Source organism: Microcebus murinus, chromosome 3 (genome assembly GCF_040939455.1).
Source record: "Microcebus murinus isolate Inina chromosome 3, M.murinus_Inina_mat1.0, whole genome shotgun sequence".
NCBI lineage: Eukaryota > Metazoa > Chordata > Mammalia > Primates > Cheirogaleidae > Microcebus > Microcebus murinus.
The window spans coordinates 37,864,426-37,886,423 of NC_134106.1; the positions used below are offsets into that span (position 1 = coordinate 37,864,426).

The window sequence follows — 21,998 nt, forward strand, 5'->3', positions numbered from 1 at the left end:
TGGCAAACGACTTTGGGCACCTGGAAGCCACCAACATGCCTTTTCCCCCTCCTCCAGTCACAAGTGAGGGAAATAAGTTTATGGTTGATTAAGAGAGAACTGTCTACCAATTTGAATTCCTCACTAGATAATTAAATGTGTCCACTGGAATTGGCTGATTGGAGAAGCCCAGTACAAAATTATCTCATTCCTGAAACCACCAGCCCCAAGAAATAGCTCCTTAGAGAGAGATTTGCAATCTTCGTTTGAATTTATTGACTATCAGGCATGATGTTTGATTTCGAAGTCTGTATACATAGAGCTCAGGAAATGAGAAATTTTCTGAGCTAGGAAAATGTGAAAATGTGTCTAATGCCCAGTTCGCCGGGGATTTTCACCCTTTCCACCTTCCCAAGGCTCCTGAAAAGTATTCCCAACCCTCTTCCTGCGTACAAGGGGGGAAATATGTGTTTGTTGTGTAACATGGCACTGAAACAAACCCACCCTCCCCCGAAGATCAGTTTATGTATTAATAGATTATTCTAATAGGAAATGTTGCAAGAGGCTGCAGGGAGAGCCGCAGCACAGTTTCCGGTCCAGTGCGCACCACTTCTCTGGCTCTTCTCAGCTCACACCTGTGAAGTCCAAGGGCCCTTCCCCAGGCTTCACAATTTTAAGGGCCTCCCAAGTCCCTTCCTGAGATGTTTCTGCCAGGTCACTGTAATGTAGTTCGGGAATGGGAGAGCAGCTCACCGCGGGGCACAGGCGCACCAGGGCCGGCCGGCGGGCGTCTAAGGCAGCGTTTAAGGCGCAGCTGAAAAATCCCTAAGCTCTGCCTGCCTGCCTGAGCCCTTAAACTTAGTCTCCAACACCTGTAGCCGTCACGTTCCTAGGACTTCAGTTGAACCCCGGAGTCGCAAAGGGCAGGCTGGAGATGCAGTGACTTGAGGACACGGGGCCAACTGTCAGCTCGCGAGCACACTGTGGAGCCATGCTAATCTCTCCAACTCTGAACTCGCTTGTTCCGGAGCTCTGGTGGCGGGGTGTTAAGAGCAGGGGGCGGCAGGTCAGACGGCTCGAAGGCCCTCCTCTCCCGCGTCCCGCCAAAACCAAACCGCCCAGCACAAGCCCGCAAGCAACCGGTGTGCTGGCTGAGGGAAGGGAAGAGCTGGCACAGCCCCAGCACAGTATTATTAGCGCACTGTTTCTCCCGCGGCCACACCCACAGCAGATCTCCCTGCCTCTCCTCCCAGACGGCAAAGTCCGCCAAAAGGGGCGCAAGGCCTGGGCCCGGAACGCGGCCGCTGGGCTTCTCGTAACTATCCCCACCCCGTAACTACCGAGGGGCCACGCGCGGGGCAAAGGACGCGGGAGGGCAGCATGGTGTCTCTGCGAGGCCCGGCCGGCGCGGGACGCTCGGCGCCCGGGGTCTGTCCTCTCCCAAGGGCACGCGTGGGTGGGAGGACAGCGGCGCCGTGGCGCACTCGCGGAGCCCCGCTCCTCGCCGCCGCTTATCCGCGCACAAGCTGCACCTCCGCAGCGTGGGATCCCACCCCGCTACCCGCCACCCCTGCGACCTCATAAACAAACTCCGAGAACTGCGGAGGCAGGAGGCGGGGCGGGCGGGCCGCCGCGGAGCGGAGCGGAGCGGAGCGGAGCGCAGGGCAGGAGGCGGGCCGGGGTCAGGGCAGAGGCTGCGGCCGCGCCTCGCCATTGGCCCGGAGGCAGTGGGCTGCCCGGGCGCGCGGCGCGGGCGGGGCCTGCCGGCGCGCGCCCGCCCCCGGCCCCCGCGCCCGCGCCCCCCGCGCCCTCCCCTGCGCCGGCCGCCGGAGTTTTTAAAGTGGGCTGGCAGCCGCGGAGCCTTACTTTCGGGAGCGGCCCGCCGCACAGCTCCGGCGCCCGCCGCCCTCCCGCCCAGCGATCCTGAGGCGGCCGTACAATCCTCGGCAGTGTCCTGAGACTGTATGGTCATCTCAGCAGCCTCTCCCGCCCGGCCTCGGACTCCTTCCAGCTCCGGTCGTTCGAACCACTTCTTTTTTTGAAAACCCAGAAAAGCGACTCCTTTTCAAGGGAAAAAGGAACTTCAGTTCCTTTCTCGCTTCTTTTCGCGTCTGACAACCTCCACCCACTCCTTTCCCCGACCCCGCCTCCGCACGCAGGTTCCTCCCAGTCACCTTTCCTCACCCCCCTCCCCCGCACCTAGCCAGACGCCCGCAAACTTCCACCTGACTGTGCGGGGCGCTCGGGACCTGCGAGCACTAGGACCTTTACCACCGCCCGGACCGCGGGGAGCGGACGAGGGCCACAGCGAAGGAAGCGGCTGCAGCCACCACCCGCCGCGGAGCCCAGGTGCTCGGCTTTTCAAAGGGCCACAGCGACAATGACAGCTGACAAGGAGAAGAAAAGGTAAGCGGGCGTTCAAGCAAATGAAGGAGCTGGTCTGTAGCAATGGCCGGGGGTGCGCGGGGCTGGCGCGACCGAGAGCGATTGGGAGAGGAGTGTGGGGAGGTCTTCGAGGCCCGAGGATCAGTTTGGAGAGTTTTGAGGGAGAGAGCAGGTGCCCCGTCTTGGGACGCGGAGCTTCGGCTTCGCAGTGGAGAGTTCTGTGGCTCAAAGGAGTGGCGAATCCGCGGGTGCAGGGAGGCCAAGAGGCCGAGGGGGATGGCCCTGGAGGTCGGAGGTGCTCCCGCGGTGCCTTTCAAATTCTCCCAGCCCCTGTACCAGACAACTGTGGCCAGGGCTTGAAACGTTTCTCGGCTGGTGGTCTCGACTTCTCGGGTCTCTTATGCTGGGGCAGCATCCACTCTTATCTTTAACTCTGGGTCTTTCCAAATGCTCTCGTATGCCCGCGCCGAGCCCCACACTGGCAAGGGGCCGGGGCGGAGCGCGGCTTAGGTGCGCGCCCCCGCCGAGTTGTCGGGACGCGGCGGTGGGCCCCGCTCCCGGGCTCCACACCCCACTGAAGCTTGTAGAACCCCCTTCCCTCACCCTGCACCTTGACTCTGCCCGAGAGTGGGTAGTGACCTGGATTGCCCTGCGGGGGCAGGTGTCTTGGTATTCAGGGTAGGGATAGCGACACTGGGCCCCCCTGGCATGTCCGGGTGTCTGTCTCCTAAGAGGACAGAGAAGGGCAGCCACTGCCTGCCCGCCTGCCCGCCCTCGCGAGCCGCCCGGCACTGGGTGAGAGGCAACTACGGCCAACTCTCGCTGCCCTCCCGCCCCCTCCCGGCCGCTCCCGGTCCGGCTCTCTCTGAGCTAGGGTGGGAGCGCACAGCACTGCCGCCAGACGTGGTTACGGCCTCACCTTCCGCAAAAGTGTGCGGCTTGCCACCTGGCCCCTCGCTCCTCCTCTCTCCATTCGTGCTGTCCAGTGAGCTGGAGCTTCCATCGCCGCACTCGGCGGCGGCTGGGCAGAGCTAGCCTGTTGGGGGCTGGGCTCGAACTTGCGGCTGGAGACCCCCGAGGCGGTGAGGTGGTGCGGGGATGAGGAGGACCGAGCCGTGAAGGGAGGGGGTGACTGGCCCTGAGGGCTCAGTGCCTGGGTTAATTTGCGCCTGTGCTGACTGCCACTGCGGGACCGGCGCCAGACGCCGTATGTCCTCGGGTTCCCACCTCCAGGCACCGATAAGGATTTGATAAACGGGAGCGCATCGCGCGCGTCCTGGCCAGGCGCCCAGGCCCTTCACTGCGGGATCGCCAGCGGAGGGGATTGGGTCCCATCCCTCTTTCCGGCCCAGTCCCCCTGCTCGCGATCGCGCCCCCAAGGCCTGAGACAAGCGAGGGAGCCCCGAGACTGAGGCTGGCGGTTCCCGGGGCCCTCGGAGTGGCCCTGGGGTCCTTTGAGGGGGGTCTTTTGAGGACAGCGAAGCAAGGAAGAGTTTACGATTCTAGTGCATCTTGTGAAACCGATCATAATGCCAAAAGTATTGATGAAACAATCCAAATACAAGTTTACAGACAGCCCCACTGCGAGCACTCTCTGCTCCGGAGTTGGCGAGGGAACTTAAACTGCACATTTTACAACTGCGATGCCTATCAGCGAATGTCGCAATCCGCAATCATCAAGGTGGGGCCTGATGGTAATCTTGACAAATGTGTGAAATGTCAGCGTCACCTGCGCGCCTCAGCGCCGGGTTCTGTGCAGTTTTGCGCTGCATATTAATCGTCGCGAGAAACTTGGGAGCAGGGGAAAAATTATTGCGACACACCTGGCTACAGTACCTCTTTCCTTAACGGGCTGACGAGAGAGAGAGGGAGTCGGAGTGGGAGCGGGAAGAAAGTTGCCTAATTAGACTCCAAATTATTGGCGGGCTGGCCGCTTTAAAGACCACTGCGGGGACTGCCCGCGAAACGCCGAGCGGCCGCCGTGCGAGCTGGGGCACCTGGCTGGTGAGTGCGCCGGCTGTCCGCCCTCTGCGACCTGCCTGGATTTTTGTGTAGCAGAATGGCGGAACAAACAGCGTGGCCCGCACCATCCAGAGTCCAGTGAGGTTGTCCAATTCCTGTTGAACTAATTGTTTTGAGATTCATTTTCTTTACGCCTGGCTATGTTTGCAGGGGATTCTTTAGGGACCAAGATGTAATTGAAATATGTGAACCAATACATTGAAAGTTGGCGTTGTCAAGAAAGTGTAGCTTTCCTGAGCACCTCACAAGAGCGGTGTGACACCAAGGGAGTTCTCCCTCAATGATTCTGCCTACCAGGTAGTTCTTAAATGTTCGTGCTTCTTTGTTTCTACTGAGCCATTTCTCCCCGAAAACTCAAAATGCACAGAATATTTTCAGTGTTCCTTCTATAATAACTATAGCCCCTCAAGAAATGGGCAGATTATTTTGTCCCATAACATTCATGTGCAGATGGATATGTTAGTGTTTGATAATGAAGAGTTTGCTTTCTGAACTTTAGCTGGCTGGCTGGTCTTGATAGAAGACTTTTGGTGGCAGTGGGCCTTTGCAATGACATCAAAGATATCAGAACCGATGCTTGGTGAGGGTACTGTACTTTTACTCGTCTTTTTCTGCACCCATCAATCAGGAGTGAAGTGGAAGGCTCATTAACCAGCCAGGGTTCCTGATTCTAGGAGGAGCTAGAAAGTGTATAGGTGACTTGCCTCCTGATAAAACAATTTCTGAGTCCTTTCTCTGGGAGAGAAAAGAGTATGGAAGTCCTTAGATGTGTGAGGACTGGAGAATAGGTCATGTAAATGTAAATGAGGTCCTGGATAATCAGGGCTCAAAGTCCAGTTCCAAAGCCAGACTGAGTTCCAAGCACTTTCCAGGAATGCTTATCTAATATTGCTTAGTGCAGGGTGAGCCATGGAGGGGGAATTGGAGACAGCTGGAGCAGAGGTTTTCAAGCTACCTCTCCCTACCCCTGACAGCTGGATTTGGTTGTTCCTCTGCTAAAATCAAATCAAATTCTACCATTTTTCAACTTGGAAGGGAAAAATATTGCTAGATGGGTTTTTTCAATTTAAGCATTTTTAAATAAATATTCATTAATCTTGATATAGTTCTGTGGCATTACCAGAAACACAGGATAAAACAAAATTGATATAATACATTATTGGTTCAGATATTTAAATACTAATTCATACAGCTTTCATGAAGTTCAAAAGAATGCCGTGGCTTCAGGTTTTTCAGTGTTGTTTAAGGGGAACCTAGACTTATTTTATAAGAGATCGTGGAAACCATCTACTCAAATTTTTCTTTTTCTGGGTAAGAAAACTGAGGCCCAGAGAGATTAAATGACTTCTCCAGTGCTGGTAAGAATCAGAACCCTGGTTTATTACTTTCATTAAGTATGGATTTTGCTATTCACAAAAGAGTATTCCCAGCCCTAAAATGCCTCTAGACAGGATGATTTCCAAAGGATTAGAACACCCTTCCTCACTACACCCCCCAAACCACTGAACCTTATAGAAAGGAGATTTGCTTTTCTAGATAATTATAAAAGCCTTCAGGCTGCAGCAGGAGTGATTCTCTTTGTTTTTTGCACAGAAAGGAAGCAGAATTGGTGCTGGTCCCAGTGTCTGTAAACTTTTGGAAGTATGAATTCATTGTCGTAGTGCTCTCCCTTTATTTCAGTTAGAAAACAAAAATATATTTACGGTACATAGGTCGGCCTCATTAAACAAAACCAAGGACTGCTCGCCAATGGAGCAGATTGCTTTGTGAAGTAGAGAACATTCAAGCAGCTCCTAGACCAGGGGTGGGGAACCATTTCATGTTGGCAGGCTGCATTAATTTTGCTGTAATAAAATAAGGCCCCATTCAGGAAATTTCAATTAGATATGCTTAAAAATGTGCAATATTTTGTAAAAATCTAACTACTATGTATATAATAATTTCAAAAAAATGAAAACTATTTGTTAATTTTAAAGTTAACTTAACATTTTAATGACTTTGTTGTGTCTGCTTTTTGTTGGAAAGCATTTGAATATTTGGTTGCAACGTGGAGGTCTGCAGTTTCAGTTGATCCTCTAGATGGGTAACAGTCATTTGTGACCTTAAGGGCATCTTGATTTGGGTTAGGTAGGAGAATATAGATTCACGGCAATAAGTGGTTGAAAAGCAAGAAAGCATTTTGGGGGCATGTTGCCAAAGGCATGGGTATTCTTCACTTTTCATATTTCAATTGGGTCTTTCTTAGCATCAAACGATGACTTTAAAATATCTGCTGAGCGCGCAATCAATTCCATCTGTAGTTCTTTAGGTGCCTTGGTGATATCAACTAGGTGAAGCTGAAATGCTAATTTGAGTGTGATGTCATGATTCTCAAAGTCAGTGAATGTTTCATTGTATTATCTAATTAATAAATCTATAACAGCTGTGTATTCTTCAAGTGATTAGCATATATCATGCTGCTCATCAATGACCTTGGCTAATTGGAGAAGATGTTCATCTAGAATTTCCTTTTGAAGAAAAGGGTTTTGAAAAAAATAGCTTTTTAAAAAATGCTTGGATTTTTTTGCCGCATATCACATATAGACTTAGTTTTACCTTGCAAAGGAATATTCAAGTCATTTTGATTTGACATATCACACAGAAATACTGCAGTCCTACAGAAATTTTCTTTTAATAATTCACATTGCTAATTCTATTTTTCTTAGAATTTAACTATTTGTTTTTGCAGAGATAAAATTTTGGCTAATACCTGTCCCTGCAAATAGCCAACATATTCTAGAATGATATGGACATTCACATTGAATATCTCATCTTTAAACTTTAGCATGTTAGGAAACTGATAATGCTGTGTTGCATTTGCAGGAATATAGTTAACGATACTGATAACTTGTTGGAAAGTGTCACTTAAAATAGTAGCTTTAGCATACAATATTTTGTTAATGCAAGATATAAGAAATGAGAGCATCTGGATCTGTGAATCCTTTTTTTAATCTGGGCAATAAACCTCATGTTTTCTTGTCATGGAAAGTGTACTGTTGGTACATATGCTCACTAAATTTACCAAATTCAGTCCAACTTCATGACATTTATCTTGAAAGTTGTTGAAAATATCTACTCCCTGTGTTCTGTTCACAAGAGTGCCCAAATAGAGTAACTTTTTGTGGCAAAGAAAATCTTCTATTATGACCTGAGTGAAGTATAAAACCTGTGCTGAGTCAGTAGTATCAGTTAATTCATTCAAAGCAATCGAATAATATATATTTTCCTTTTGATGTACTGCAAGAATTTCTATCAATTTGAAGGCTAATCCATGTTGCCAATCAGTTAGGGTTCTCCTTGAAAGAGGCAGTTGTTTATAGTTCGAAATGTTATCAGGGTCTAAGCATCCTACATCATCAATAATACATTCTTTCACAATTCTACATCACTGAATGGGTTCCCTTTTTTCCAGAGTATATAAGCTACTTTATAAGTTGTTTCTGTGGCATTATTTCCAGGTCTTATTGCTGCTTGAAAGAATTATCTTTGCTTTTAATCTTTCAATTTCTGCAGTACAACCTTTTGTACCTCTCTCTTTTAATAATTCACATTGCTAATTCTATTTTTCTTAGAATTTAACTATTTGTTCTTGCAGAGATAAAAAGCTGGTAACAGACTGGTGTACTCCAGCCCCATAAACTCTCACCAACCATCCTGGTGTGGTAGTGGTACCAGTCCAAGTGGTGGAAGTTAGAACTAAATTATGAGCGTAGCAGCCGTCAATTTAGCCCTCATGGCTTACTAATGTTCTAGTGTGCCTGTCAATCTGGGAGGATTATTTTATTGCAACTTATTTTATTCTTTAGTGTTTTAGCTATGATCATTTAAAAAATAAAATAAAAATATAAAACGTGAACAAAAATATATTAATGAAAATAAAAGGATTTGTTCTGTAAAATTTGGATTCAGTCGGAAGGGTGCACTTAAGGACCTAGAAGGCCACATGTGGCCTTAAGGCCATAGGTTCCCCACCTCTGTCCTAGGCTGTTGATTCTTGCACTGTGTGAGGTGGCATTTTTACTAGGAGTGGAAACTATGAGACTATAACAGTTTAATTTACTTAGAATGTAAATCTGTGTGTGTGTATGTTTCTGTGTGTGTAGGATGATTCTCAACTTTCTAAGAATTTATTGTGTAAAGTGTTTAGAAATAGAAGGAATCAATTAGATAATTATCAGTGCTCCAGGATTTTAGCCCAATACACTTGAAAATACTTGCTGTCATTAATTATTTCAAGATTTAGGCTTTTCTACTTTTCAGGAAGTCTATTCTATCTCGTAGCATTTGCTTTTTGTGTTTTCCCTAGTTCTGTCCTATACCAACATGCTAGTTTCCCTTTTCATGTTAGCCAAATGAATCTTCCCTTTGCTGGTGGCTTTCAGTACTGACCATCACTGGTAGTTCACAGCAGGTCTAGCTTTTACCAATATTGTCAAGTTAGCAATATTTGCTCCCTGGGCCCAGTGCCCTTTACTGCAACACCCCCCTCTCCCCCAGGACCAGACTGCATATTCTCATCATGGAAACCAGCTCTGATATATCCATACCAGGATATAAATACATGAGACAGCAAATGTGTGCTGAACACCTCCTAATCTAGCTAAAATGGTGAAGAGAAGACTAAGAAATAGGGCACATAGTCTTGTCATCAAGTTGCTTAGACTCGGGGGAAAAAACAGAGACGCAGGAAGTTAACTGAAAATATGCATAGCTGGCAGCTTGCATGTGACTTTTCTGTAGGAATCAAATATTTTGAAGCTAAAGATAAGAAGCTGTGAGGAGCATTTCGGGTAGTAACCACATGCTCAAGCACACACAATTATTTAAGTGTGTTGTATTTGGGGATGGAGAAGTTGGTTCATAGTGTCCCTGGAACCAAATAGGGTAGGTGCTGACCAGCAGGGCACAGACTGGCGCCCAGTGAAGGTCAAATGGGGGAAGTCAGTGTTTGGGGCAGTGAGAGAGAAGAAAACTTGGAGGGTCCCTATCATGTGTTCCCTATCGTGCACTTTACACCGCAGACAGAAAGGCCCCCCAGATCAAATGTTTGTTCTTTACGACACACTTGCTTTGGGTGCAGGAGTGGAGGGGACATCTGGTAGGACTCCATGTACAATAGGCCAGAGGTGTCTGTTCCACTAAGGATAACAGCGGAGACTGCTATGACTCCAGAAAGGCCATGAAGCGGGAGACGGGGCTTCTTAACTAGGCTTTATGAATGGGGTTCGGGGGATGTATGAATGTCTGAAACTGTGTGCAAGGTATTATGTATATAAGCATATTTTTCTGAAGGAAATCTGTTCAAGTTTCAATAGCCTTTCAAAGGTTCTATGATCTGGAAAAGGCAAGCCCTTGCTCTTGGATGTCTGATTTGGTGACTGTCTTATGTATGTTTCGGGATCTTTCTGCTCAGGTCCCAGTACATTGCACTGCCAGTGTCTTTACCTGTTTTAGGGCAGAGGATGGTGGTGTGTGCATCTAATGGAGATTCTGCAGTGCAGTGTGACCTTTTTTGTCCCTGGCAGCCTGTACGCCTAACGTCTGCCCTCAGTCTTGGAAGGTGGGGGAGCCGAGTGCCCTGCACAGGGTTAAGCCTGATGTGATTCATTTTGTTAATGCTTCCAAAAATGGCTGTGAAAATAAATTTATCCTCACATTTTCCATCATCCTCAAATAGTTATTTTGAGGGCCTTCCTGTACCAAGAATGTACGTGTCCTTAATAGAAATCCTATGTGCAGTAAGATACAACAAAAAACTGAACACTTAGTCTTATTTGTCAGCACTGTTCTCAGAACTTTACATGGATTCATTCTTTTAATCCTCATCACAACCTTGTGAGGTAAGCCTTGTTGTTATCCCCACTTCACTGATGGGAAAGCTGAAGTACAGAGAGGTTAACTGCCCAGGGTCATTTGGTAGCCTGGGCAGAGCTGGGTAAGGTGTCTCCAGTCTGAATCCCGACCAGCGTTCATACCTCCTTACCTTACCTAGGATAGCTATAAAGTATTTAATACCATGACTGACTCGTGTAAGTACTCTATAAATGATAACTGCCTTTGTTGCATTTATAATTATCATAATTACTTTTCTCTTTTATGACTCATCACTTATATCAAACCTCACAAGCAGATAGGGATTGAAGATCTGAAGGGTGGACTTAGAACTCTTGAAATTTCTTATTTTTTGTGGGTTTCCCTCAACTCTGACAGGAGGTGGTTCTCAACTACCCCAAGAAGTTCAAAGCTTTCCACCTCCCACCTTTTGCTGGTGGCAAGACTTCAATAATTCCTTCAGCCTTTGGATTCCATTGTGCAGGAGAACCTGTTAGAAGCTTTTCCTCTGTGGCTTCTGAAGAACCATCTACAAATCAAGATGCACAGGACTTCCTCTAGCTCTTTTGATCCTTTGAAATTGCAAGCACAGGAAGGAATGGATGGGGGGATAAAGAATAGCTCCGATTGTTGCAATAATAATGTGTTACATTTTCATAGAGCCCTTTCTCTCATGAGCTCTGAGCCTTCAGTCATCACGCCGTTGGCCTCTGCACTGTGAACCTGGAGCGCTTCTTGAGTTTTCCCAGTGATGTGAAACAGATCCCACTGACGCAGATCATAACAGAGAGAGAAGTCAGCCATGTCGGCAGTTGCACGTGACAGTCTGTGTGGTGGCCATTCATGGGTACGTGCCACTAACAGCATCTGTGATTTTCAAGTAGAGGTTGGGCATAATTTGGTGCCAGGTGTCTGGTCTCACTGTTGGAAGCCACAGAACTGACCTGAAAGCACAAATTCAAGAAGAGCGGAGAGGCCCTTTGAGATCCCTGGAGCCGAAGAGACAGGTGGACAAGAATGTCATCTACTTCTAAGTGGCTTTGTTTTTTCTAATTTCTCAAGAAATACTGGTTTGCTTAACTGCCTTAGGCTGTTAATAGGGGCCTCTTGCATGTCAGCAAAACTCTTATTATACATGGTGTCACCACCAGAAGCTTCCCATGCTCCCAGGAGGTACATTTCCCTCCCCCTTAACTTGGAAAGAGTTTTCAGTTTTAAAGTTACAAGTAATTTCTATGCCAGATAATGACTCTGAGAAGTAGATCCTTTTCTCATGTGGAAAAATATTTCAGAAAGGTGGCTTGTCAAAAAGGTAAATGACCTCATTTTAAAAATGTATTTATTTGCCATGTACCCATCTGGCATTTTCTCAACTCTACAAAGCCATGGAAGTGGATTGTTAGAAGTCTCTTATATACTCTCAGTGACTTCCTGAACACCCCTTCTCCAATGGAACCCTCCAACCAAAAAAAAAAAAATCAAACCTAAGAGGTAAGTGCTAGTAATCATAAAAGATGTAGTGATTTTATTTGGTTAGGCGGTGCAATCAAGCACATGGGTGGGAAAATGGATCCATTATGCTATACCCATGGTTGTGATGCTGGAGTTTAATCCCCACTGCTGTGTTGGCTGCCCCACATGCTGAGAGTATGGCCTAATAGTATGCTTAGACGTTGATCAGGTCTGTAACAGCTTTAGTTGAGTTTTGTGGTCTCATTTTTAGTCCATGGTTTAGTCCATAGGCCTGATTTTGGCCTATGACTGCATGGAGTGAGTAGTTTTCTATGAATAATAGGATGCATAGATTTAGTCTGAGAAAGTTCAGAAGCATTTTATAAATCTTTTAAAATATATCAATTAAAGTATATGACTACCAGCGACATGGGAGGGAGCTTTGCTTAAGCCCAGGAGTTCAAGACAAGATTGAGCAACATAGCAAGACCCCATCTCTAATATATATATATATATATATAATATATATATATATATATGTGTGTATGAAAAATTAGCCAAGGTTATAGGTCAGGCCTGTAGTCCCCGATATTTGGGAGGCTGAGGCAGGAGGATCGCTTGAGCCCAGGAGTTTGAGGCTGCAATGAGCTATGATTGTGCCACATTGCACTCCAGCCTGGGTGACAGAGTGAGACTCTCTCTTAAAAAAATATATATATATGAGTATTTTTTGATAATAATCATTTAAATCACTGTGCCGTGTGTCTAGCCAGTTTGTCTCTCTGTCTCTTGATGTGGTGTTAATATAGTATTAACAAATACACATATTTTACTCTTGATAATATATTTTCATGCTGTCACCACTTTGTATAAGATTTGTCCTGATTGCGTCTGAGTAGGAGGCAGGGAGAAAGAAGAGCAACACATTTTCCTCATTTTATATTTGTGAAATGGAGCTGCTGAAAGAGGCAAACCACACTGTCTGCAGTGGGCCCAGGTGTGGTGGTGAGGCTGGACCCCCGTGTACTACCTCGGGCCCTTGTGGCAGGTAATGAGCCAGGAGCATAGAGGGGGTGACTCAAACTTCCATGTCCACTCTTCTCATTACTAATGAATAATTACAGCAAATATTTACAGGCCCCTTTTATGACTTCCTGTTGCCAAAGCACTTTGGAATATCGAGAAAGATTGTCCTGGAAAAATACGTCATATACAGTTGCAGGAAAGAATGCCTTTAAGAACACAGAAAAAAATCAGTTACTTGGCTTTGTTTATGAATTCCACGTAGAAACAACAGAAAATTATGCTTATGCAGGGGCTGTTTGAGAATCCTTTCTTCTGAATTTCAAGACAAAATTTTAAGAATCACTTATGGACTATCACATGTTTGGGAAAACGGGACAAACTGATTTTAGAGAGTGTTCTAGAAACAAATAGGACTCTGGAAAGTTAGGAAAGTCAAATTTTGGTCAAAGCACAGGTCATTTGATAAATGTTCTTTTATGAACATATTACCCCGACAATATTTTTCTGAATGAAAACAATTGTGCTTAACAGAGTAAATCAGGATATATATATAATATATGCCAAATGCGGGAATTCAGTAAGCTGGAACAATATCATTCACCCCATAAAAGATTCCCAGAATAAATCCTCATAATGCTCATTTCCTATATATTTAGTTAAAAAAGCACTCCAGTGGAATTGCCTTCTCAGTAAGTTTCCGTAAGCCACCATACCCTTGTATTTTTCTCCTGTGTTTCCAAGAGTTCTCAGATGCTATTTTGGAATGGCAGCATTTACTGCAGCACTGGCTGAGGTTGACGAAAGCTAATTTTGGTGCCCTGGGTAAAGGCATCTGCAGAGCCAAGAGGGCTTTCTGGTGCCTGGGTTTGGAGTGGCGCGGTGTACCAGACACACCACATTTCACCTTTAGAACCTTTATTTGTGTGCTTGCACAACAAATGTTTACCCAGATATTAAGATAAGGAAAGTATGAAGGTCACATTTTGCTGGTGACAAGGGAGCTTCTATAAATGTAACCATATCGCTGTGCAACAGGAATCTGTCTTTTATTCTATGCCCGGGATTTAGGGGTATTAATGGTGGGTGGGGCATGGGAGCCGAGGCTCTTCTCTGGCTTTTTGGCTTCCTTGCCTCCACTCTGCTTATCTTGCCTCAGCTGACATGCCCCTCCCTCTGGGGGAGGTCCTGTGTAGTGGTCAGGAATTCAGGCCAGATCCTGGTCTGTGTGGCTAGGCCACCATGTGCCCCTTTCCCCTGACTCTCCTGGCATTCCATGGGAATCGGTGCCCCTATGCATTTCCCTGCTGTCTGACCAACTGGGAGACATCCTGGCTCCCATGGTGGCTTTCCCATACCCTCAGAAGAGTTCTCCATGGTGCCGATTCGGCCCCTATTTTAGGCTTCCTTGGCAGGATTGCCCTGTCCTGGAGCACAGAAAATCTTCAGAGTGGTAAGTGGGTATCTTTTGTGGATTTGGGTGTTTCTCTTCAGGAGGAGGGTTAGCCAGACACTCAGAGCCTGAATGAAGACATGGGTCCTTGGCCTAATTTTCTTCCCAAGGCCGCCTACATGGCAGTGGGAGTTCACTTTGCTGTCAATGAGGGACCCCACCTTGGCTCTCTGCCCCTTCCTGACCATCCAGTGTGCTCCTGAGTTCCTGATATACAAACCTCCTCCCTCTGCCCCAAAGGCAGTGTTGCAGTGCTCATTCCCACCCGTTTCCTCTCTTCCGACTCAAATAGCTCCCACTTTCCTCTTTTGAGCCCAAGCTCCACAACTTACACAGAACCTTCCATAGCATAATAATTCTGACACTCGCACCTCCTTCTCCTCCATGCATTACGAGCTTTTGGTTATGTTTGCCAAAGAGCCTGATTATATTTCCTTGTTATCTAATGAAATTTTATTTGTTCTTGCCTTTCTAACAATATTGCATGCTGCTGAAGGGCAGGGATGTCTAATTTTTTGATGTGTCATGTAATACCTTGCATTTTTTAGGCTCTGAAATCATGCTCAGTTTAAAAAAAAAATCATAGACTTTCTCTGTTGATTTCCCTTGGAAAGCCTTCCCCTTGGGCTCTACTTTCTCTGTTCATGTGGATTTGAGCCCTTTACTCATTTCCCTTGAAAAGGAAAAAAAAAAATTGAGAGGATCACAGGCAGGTCTTGTTAATGCATAACTTTACATCAGTGCAAACATCAAGCTAGTACTATGTCAGCACTTCACTTCAAGAATGCTCTATACACTAAGGCAAGAACCAACCAAACAGAAATGCTCCAGCTTAATCCCAAGGTTAAAAAGCCAAGTGGAGAAGTTGTACACTAGGGAACTGGCTCTCAGTTCAGAGATCATCTTCCCTGGGAAGCCTTCCCTGATTAGCTGCACATTGGTTACCCTGTGTTTATATAGTCTTCAGACTGTATTTAGTTATTTGTATGATGCTTTTACAACTTGCTTTTGAGTGTGTATATATGTGTGTGTGTGTATTCGTCCTTGATCACCACTTAGATGGTAAGTCCCTCGAGAGTAGGGACCCAGTCATCTTATTCTGTTCTTTCTTCCCACAGACTTGAGAACAGAGGTCTGTTTAGGTGCTCAGTAATTATAGATTGAGTAATTCTATCTATGTCAGGAACTTTGGGAGCTTAGTATGGAGGATTGGAAGCATAGGCAGACACCTTTGCTTAGAGCAACATAACCCATATTATTGGATATCCACCATGCAGTAGTGAGGTTTGTGGCATCATCACTGTGTGTAAATGTTTGTAGGTTACCTACCAAATTAAGGAGCTGTGCTACTCACTACTACTTTAGGAGCTCACTACACAGTGAGATTACAAAGAGGCAGTAGATGGACCTTGTACCCAGAGTCTCCTAGAATGATTTGTTCAAACCAGTGTAAGATGTTTTATGTTAATGGGTGTCCTAGCCCTGTCTTTATGATGTTTCCATCTTGTTAGGAAATCAGAACTAGCTTAGATAAAATATTGAGCACACTGTGGAAGATTGACAGTAATTAAGTGAGAGTGAATAAGGGTAAATAGATCTTGTGTGTTGGGGATAGTTAGAAAGAGAAGTGATTAGCATAGATTAGAGGGAGGTTTAATGGAGGAGCATTAAAATCTAGGTCTTGAATATTAGGTAGAACTTGGGTAGGCAGAAGGGTATGGGGCGTTCCAGTTGAGGTGAGCAGCATGAATAAAATGAGGAGGCAGGAATAAACAGGGTGTGCAGGCCAGGGCTGGTGAGCCGGCTCCTTCTGGAGCTCAATCTGGAGCTCTGTTAACAGACAGAAGATGAAGACCAGGCCTGCGCTGGTGCTGAGAAGTTTAGGGACAGGCTTCCCTGAGTCATGTGGTGGAATCTTTGGCTGCCTTGGGGCTGCAGGAGAGGAGTGCATTGCCTCTTCTGGGACATGAGGAGCTGCTCAGGGAACCCCCACTCTCCCTCCACCCAGGAGCCTTGCTTTCATGTGAGCACCAAGGGGTGGCTGGAGGAGCCATGGTCATCCTCCATAATGTTGACCTCAAAGCCCCTAGGAAATCAGTCATCTGTGAATGTGCCCAAATCATTCTGGTATATATTTCTTTTTGGACCATACCACCCCTTAAGGTAATAAATGCCATGTGTGAGTTTCCCAGTGTGCAGAGTGGGAGCTGGAATAGAATGGCCACATCTGAAATAGCAATGATGCTTATCCCCATGTTCTCATTCTGTTGGTAAAGCCTTTGCCCTCTTGGTGATTTGATAAGCCCTTCATTTTATTCCTTCTTGCCCTTTCTCATCCAGATTCTAGGTTTTTGAGTCTGATCATTATGGAAAGTTAGGGCAGTCCCGTTAACACCCACTATTCGTAGGGAATAAGACAGCCAAATCCAAGTCAGACCACCCCTTTTGTCATTCTCTACCAATAACTGTTCATTACATGCCCTGTACAGGGTGCTGTGGCCAGTCTGTTCCTTGACCTTCTCCTCTCCTGGTATTTGACCACACCATTTTCCTAAAGCCCTGGCTCTGATGTTCTTGGGCCAGTGTTGCCAGAAGAGGGAGAGAAAAAAAAGAGCTGTCTCTTTGGAGTCACCTGGGTTAGGCAACTTGGGCGTTTCCCCTCCCCCAGCAGGTGTAACCTTTCCCCTGGAGGAATTTAGAAGCACTTAAGGTCACAGCTGAACACTTGTGGGCCAGGCCTTGGCCAGAGATCCCAAATCACTGGAGAAGATCCCACTCTAGGGACCAGCTGAGGCCAGCAAGTCTCATCCAAGTCACTTTAGCTCACTCTGCCCAATGGTACTTTGAGGGAGGCTATAGCTCCTAAAATCTCTTGGCTTAGAATTTAACCTCATAATGACAACTACATGTCTGGTCTCTTATTCCTTTTCTATCCCTCTGGTAATTGGTAAACTGGGAAACTGCTGCCCCGTCCAGGCAGGATTGGTTGGTTCAGTGGTTGGCTCTGCAGCCATTCACTCCACAGGGCCTACTGTGTGCAGGCTGCTGAGGACCAGACTTGAGTCTAGGGGAGCTGAGTCCTGGAGCCGGGAGGAAAGAAGCCCGGACTGTTAGGAACAGCAAAAGATGCCAGAGACCTTTGGAGCACAGCGCAGCCCAGCCCAGCCCAGGGGGCTGTCTGGGGCCTTGGGCATTCCTTGGGAAGTTGCCTCAGGGATGCCCAAAGAAACTCTGTAGGCTAGAAAGTGTTTACCCAAATATTGCCATCGCTAGAAATTTGAGTCTAGTACCTACCTTCTCACAGCTCCAGGTAGGCCTCAGGAAGGAAGAGGAAGGTGTCCTAACCAAGCTAATCTGTGAGTAGGTATCGTGTCTACTCCTTTGTGTTCATTTTCTTTTCTCTTCCTTTCCAAAGTAAAAAAGTCCTTTAGAAAAATTCCACTTTGCCACCTTGCCTCTGCTGAACTCTTTGCAAGCTCCTTTCTCCACCACAGTTAATGAGGTGGTGGGACCTGGGGACACCTGTAGGAGGTGTGGTCACTGTGGCCACCAGCCAGCCCAAGGCCTTGGGAAAGCCGGTGACCAGAGCACCCAGGCAGGAGGGAGTCTGAGGCAGCTGTGAGCATTGATTCCTTCTTTCCAGAGCCACCCTTTTGAGCACATTTGAAACCAAACGTAAGCCTGTGATTCTGGGCCACCTGGCGCTCCTTGTATGGGTCCAGATATTACCAGGGTAATGACGACAGCTTAATTCTTCTTGAGTTAGATCTGCAGGGCCAAGGCAGAGTACATGTTTATTTTGGAGAGGGACAAACTTTCACCCACTTGAATTTCTTTGCCTCCAAAATTAGTGTCAGGATGACCACAAGGGTTCTGTGTTTCTTGGCCTTTGTCTTGCCAGATTATAAATGCTCCCAAGTCACCTTCTGTTTTTTCATGTCCCTGGCAAAGCCTGCCTCTGTTCGAGGTTCAGAGGAGTCAGAAAGACTATTCTAGATCTTTCTCTAATGTATGTGACCTCTCTGCATGTTTCTAAATGGGAGTTTGACATACGTTCTTCCTTACTCTTCTCAGAGTACTGTTATGAGATTGAAATGAGCTAGAGTTTCAATAAAACCATACATTTTTTTTTTTTTTTGAGACAGAGTCTCACTTTGTTGTCCAGGCTAGAGTGAGTGCCGTGGCGTCAGCCTAGCTCACAGCAACCTCAAACTCCTGGGCTTGAGTGATCCTTCTGCCTCAGCCTCCCGAGTAGCTGGGACTACAGGCATGCGCCACCATGCCCGGCTAATTTTTTTATATATATATCAGTTGGCCAATTAATTTCTTTCTATTTATAGTAGAGACGGGGTCTCGCTCTTGCTCAGGCTGGTTTTGAACTCCTGACCTTGAGCAATCCGCCCGCCTCGGCCTCCCAAGAGCTAGGATTACAGGCGTGAGCCACAGCGCCCGGCCAAAAACCATACATTTTTAAAGCGTGTTTTTAAAATCACTTTGCAGCCATTATCTCAATAGAAAGACCTTTGAAAAGTATAAAGTGCAGACCTTCAAGGCATCATTATTAACAAGCACAGCAATATAATCATTAGGGACATTATTACCTGCTGAAGTGATTTGATTGCAGGTGGCAGGGAACCTTTGGAGAATCTAGGAGACTCTTGCTCTCAGGGCCTTAAATTTCCCCCCTGGCTGGGCTTTTCAGGATTATGGGATTTTGCCAATAATGATTTCAGGGTATGAGTTATGTTTTTGCTCAGATCGTGAGAGGTGAGGAAATCTGATAACACCAAGAGATAGAGGAAACTCCCAGGACTCCTGATAAGTGATCTGGCCTCAGATATGCCCCTTTCCATGTCTGGTCAGTTCCCCCTTCACCTGTGGAAATGGAGAAGGTTCCTGCCAGCTGGGACCCTGTCAAGAATGGGAATTCGCCTCCCATGTAGCACACACAAATCTCTAGACCTAAGGGCTCTCTCTGCACCATCCTCTCCGGTCCTGCCTGTTGCTTTGTGTCTTATGAGCAAGGACTAATTGTGGGCTCCCAAAGAGAGTAAGGGACTTGCCCAAGGTCTTTAAGAGATCAGACAGCCTATTGGAAGATCTAGAAACAGAGTGCATACTGACACCCAGAAGATACTTTGGCTTCTTGGTATTACTAGAAGTAGGAAAGGGGCTTTGGGTGCAGAAGCCTGGCTTTGCTGCATGCAGACTGTGAGACCTGGTGGGTCACTCAGCTCTCACTTCAGATCCATCATCCGTAACATCTCCATACCGCTTGTGCCTAAGTTTGTCCCTCAGCCCCACCCACGAGGCTGGCCAGCCGAGTTGGGGTCCCAGCTTAAATATCACCTCCTCAGGGAAGCTTTTTCTGTCCTCCCTCATTTAATCTCCATCCCTGCTCTCATTTTTTTCTTTAACAACACTTCCTCCAAGTTGTAATTTATTTGTTTGCTTATTATCTCACACATACACCCCCCCACACACACTCCCACACACCCTCCCCCAGTTTGTGAGATCAGGGAAGGTGAGGACCACACATTACATGCTTGCCACCGTATTTTTAGTGTTTGGGGCAGTGCCTGGCACATATGAGCTGCTGCTTAAATATTTTGTTAAGTGAAATAGCTAATCCAGGGTTGCTGAGTCTTTGTCCTCAGTGTTATCATTTCTTATATGTGCTCAGTGCTTAATTTTTTCCCAAAGCTCTTGATAGAGATTAAAGCAGTTGTTTACGTCATATAGATGAAACAATCGAGGCACAACAATGTGGTCACAGAACCAGAGAATGGCAGCGCCTACATGAACAGCTCCCAGCCCTAGCTAGACTCTTTCCACGGACCCGTGCTACCTCTCTTGGCACCTTATTTTTCTGCCGTGGTGATGTTATTGTTTGTCTTATTTGGCAATGTTTGTACCGGAGGAGTAAAGGCCATTGTGTGTTGGTGGTGTCTGGAAATACACAGCAGAGTCCCAGGAGAACACCACCGCCACCGTGGTTCTCACCACAATTACCAATTGTCAGGAGAGCGGCAGTGATTGGGAGGGTGCTGCTCCCTGTGTCACCAGTCCTGCGTTTGGAAACTCCGCTGCCTGTTCCTCCACAGAGGCAGAGTTGTCGGGGGAGGGGGCTCCCAGGACCACAGCCCATTTCTGCCCAGCCCTAGCTCTCGCTCCGTTCACATCTAGGCACTTTCTGCTTGGGAAAATGTACGGTTTGTGTGTCTAATAGAATTCCTGCAGCCTGCTGGACAGGAAGGGGAGTGCTAACCAGCTGAATGACCTCTCTGGGCCTCAGTTTCTCCATCTTCAGAATGGACAGTAGGTGGGAACCAGACAAGAAGGGCTCAAAGATCCCTTCTAGGGTTCCAACTATAAGGTGGATTTCAAGTGGCACCTGGTCCTGACTCCTGCTCCAGTTGCTCTCTTAGGGGGAATGTGGGAGAGTAAAGATGGTCGGCAGGGGTTGGAGAAAGGAACTCCCCCTTCTGTGAGAGTGGAGGGGCAGAGACTTGGAAGTCGCTATGGGGTGTGGCCCGACCCACTTCTGTGACAGCAGCAGGACTACCATGCTCAAGAAGGAAGTGGGCTGAGGTGTGACAGAAGGTGGGCAGCCCAGTGGTTTCTACAAGAAGGCCCAGCTGTGTTTGCAAGAGGGGCTGTGTCTTCATCGCCTGATGCCAGGCAGAGGGAGGCAGGCGTCGGGTGAGTGAGAGCACCTGAACTAGGAGACGTGGCTCCTGACTCTGACACCACTATGCTGCAGCTCCCTCTGAGCCTCGGTTTCCACGTCTAGCAGATGGCTGCTGTGAGCTCTGCCCTGCCAGTTGGATCGGGGCTTTGAAAATGTAAATTACTTCAAAAGAAGGGGTCATTATTGTGATTCATACATATATATATATATCAATATAAAACAATATATATCACATATATACATGTAAACTTGTCTCATGTGAGACGATTGTTCCGAGCAGCCTGGAGGTGCTGTGTCCTTCAGTCTGAGGCAGTGAGAGAGAGGACCGATCCAGAGAGCTGGTGGCCATGAGAGCAACAGGTTTGAAAATTACTGAATGAAGTCATATTCATATTGTGCTGGGGGAGGGGGACTACACTGTGGGACAGCGTGAGTCACAGCACATAAGTGTCGGGGAGTCACCTTGAACTTGGGCCAAAAAAGTAGAAATACTGGGACTTGGGTTTATCTGCCTTACATCAGGTACATGAAGTTCTGGATAGCCGCCCACTGTCCAGAAACAAGAGGCAGACGGCTCTCCTTTGCTGCCCTGAGAAGGCTTTCTGCTGGCCTCGGCCCCGCTGAGCAAAGTCTGCTTGTTCGCTGGAGTTCACACAGACTCCTTGCCAGGCCTGCCCAGAATCCTGTCTCCTCTGACTTCCTGTGCTCTTGCATAATATTTCCTTGCCTCTTGAATGGCTGGCCCTAGTGCAGGAGCAGCTCCCTGACGTTGCTGGATAGGGAGGGCAGGATGTGGAGGGAGGACGGGGAGTGTGAACGTCACCCAGAGGTGTTCTGGGCCCAGAGGGTTGAGGGCAGGAGGGGCAGGGCTCCCCAAACTGTTTGGTGGAAGATTTTAGCACAGAGGGAGTCAGGGAGACCCTGCGAGCTTATGTGCACATACACACACGCCCATCTCCATGAGTCGTCTCCTGTAAAATTATTTTTAAAGTAGCCAAGTTGTTTTCTTCGGAGTATAAAAAATATACATGTTCCCTATAAAAAGTCATAGTAAAAGAAGGCAGGGAGATAAAAATCACCAAAATTCCACCACCCAGAGATAACCACTGTTAACACTTTAGT

The 21,998-nt window shown here is 47.1% G+C and overlaps 1 protein-coding gene across 2 annotated transcripts in view; it reads left to right on the forward strand.

The window, feature by feature from the left end:
• The first annotated feature begins 1,824 nt into the window (after window positions 1-1,824).
• EPAS1 (endothelial PAS domain protein 1) overlaps window positions 1,825-21,998 on the forward strand; it is an 88,950-nt gene continuing 68,776 nt past the window's right edge. Inside the window, exon 1 of one of the 2 annotated variants that reach the window (XM_012755873.2) lies at window positions 1,825-2,385. In XM_012755873.2, the coding sequence (XP_012611327.2) occupies window positions 2,360-2,385 (26 nt within the window). In that variant the 5' untranslated portion in view covers window positions 1,825-2,359. The remainder of the gene's footprint in view (window positions 2,386-21,998) is intronic. The other variant, XM_012755862.3, reaches the window with a different exon arrangement.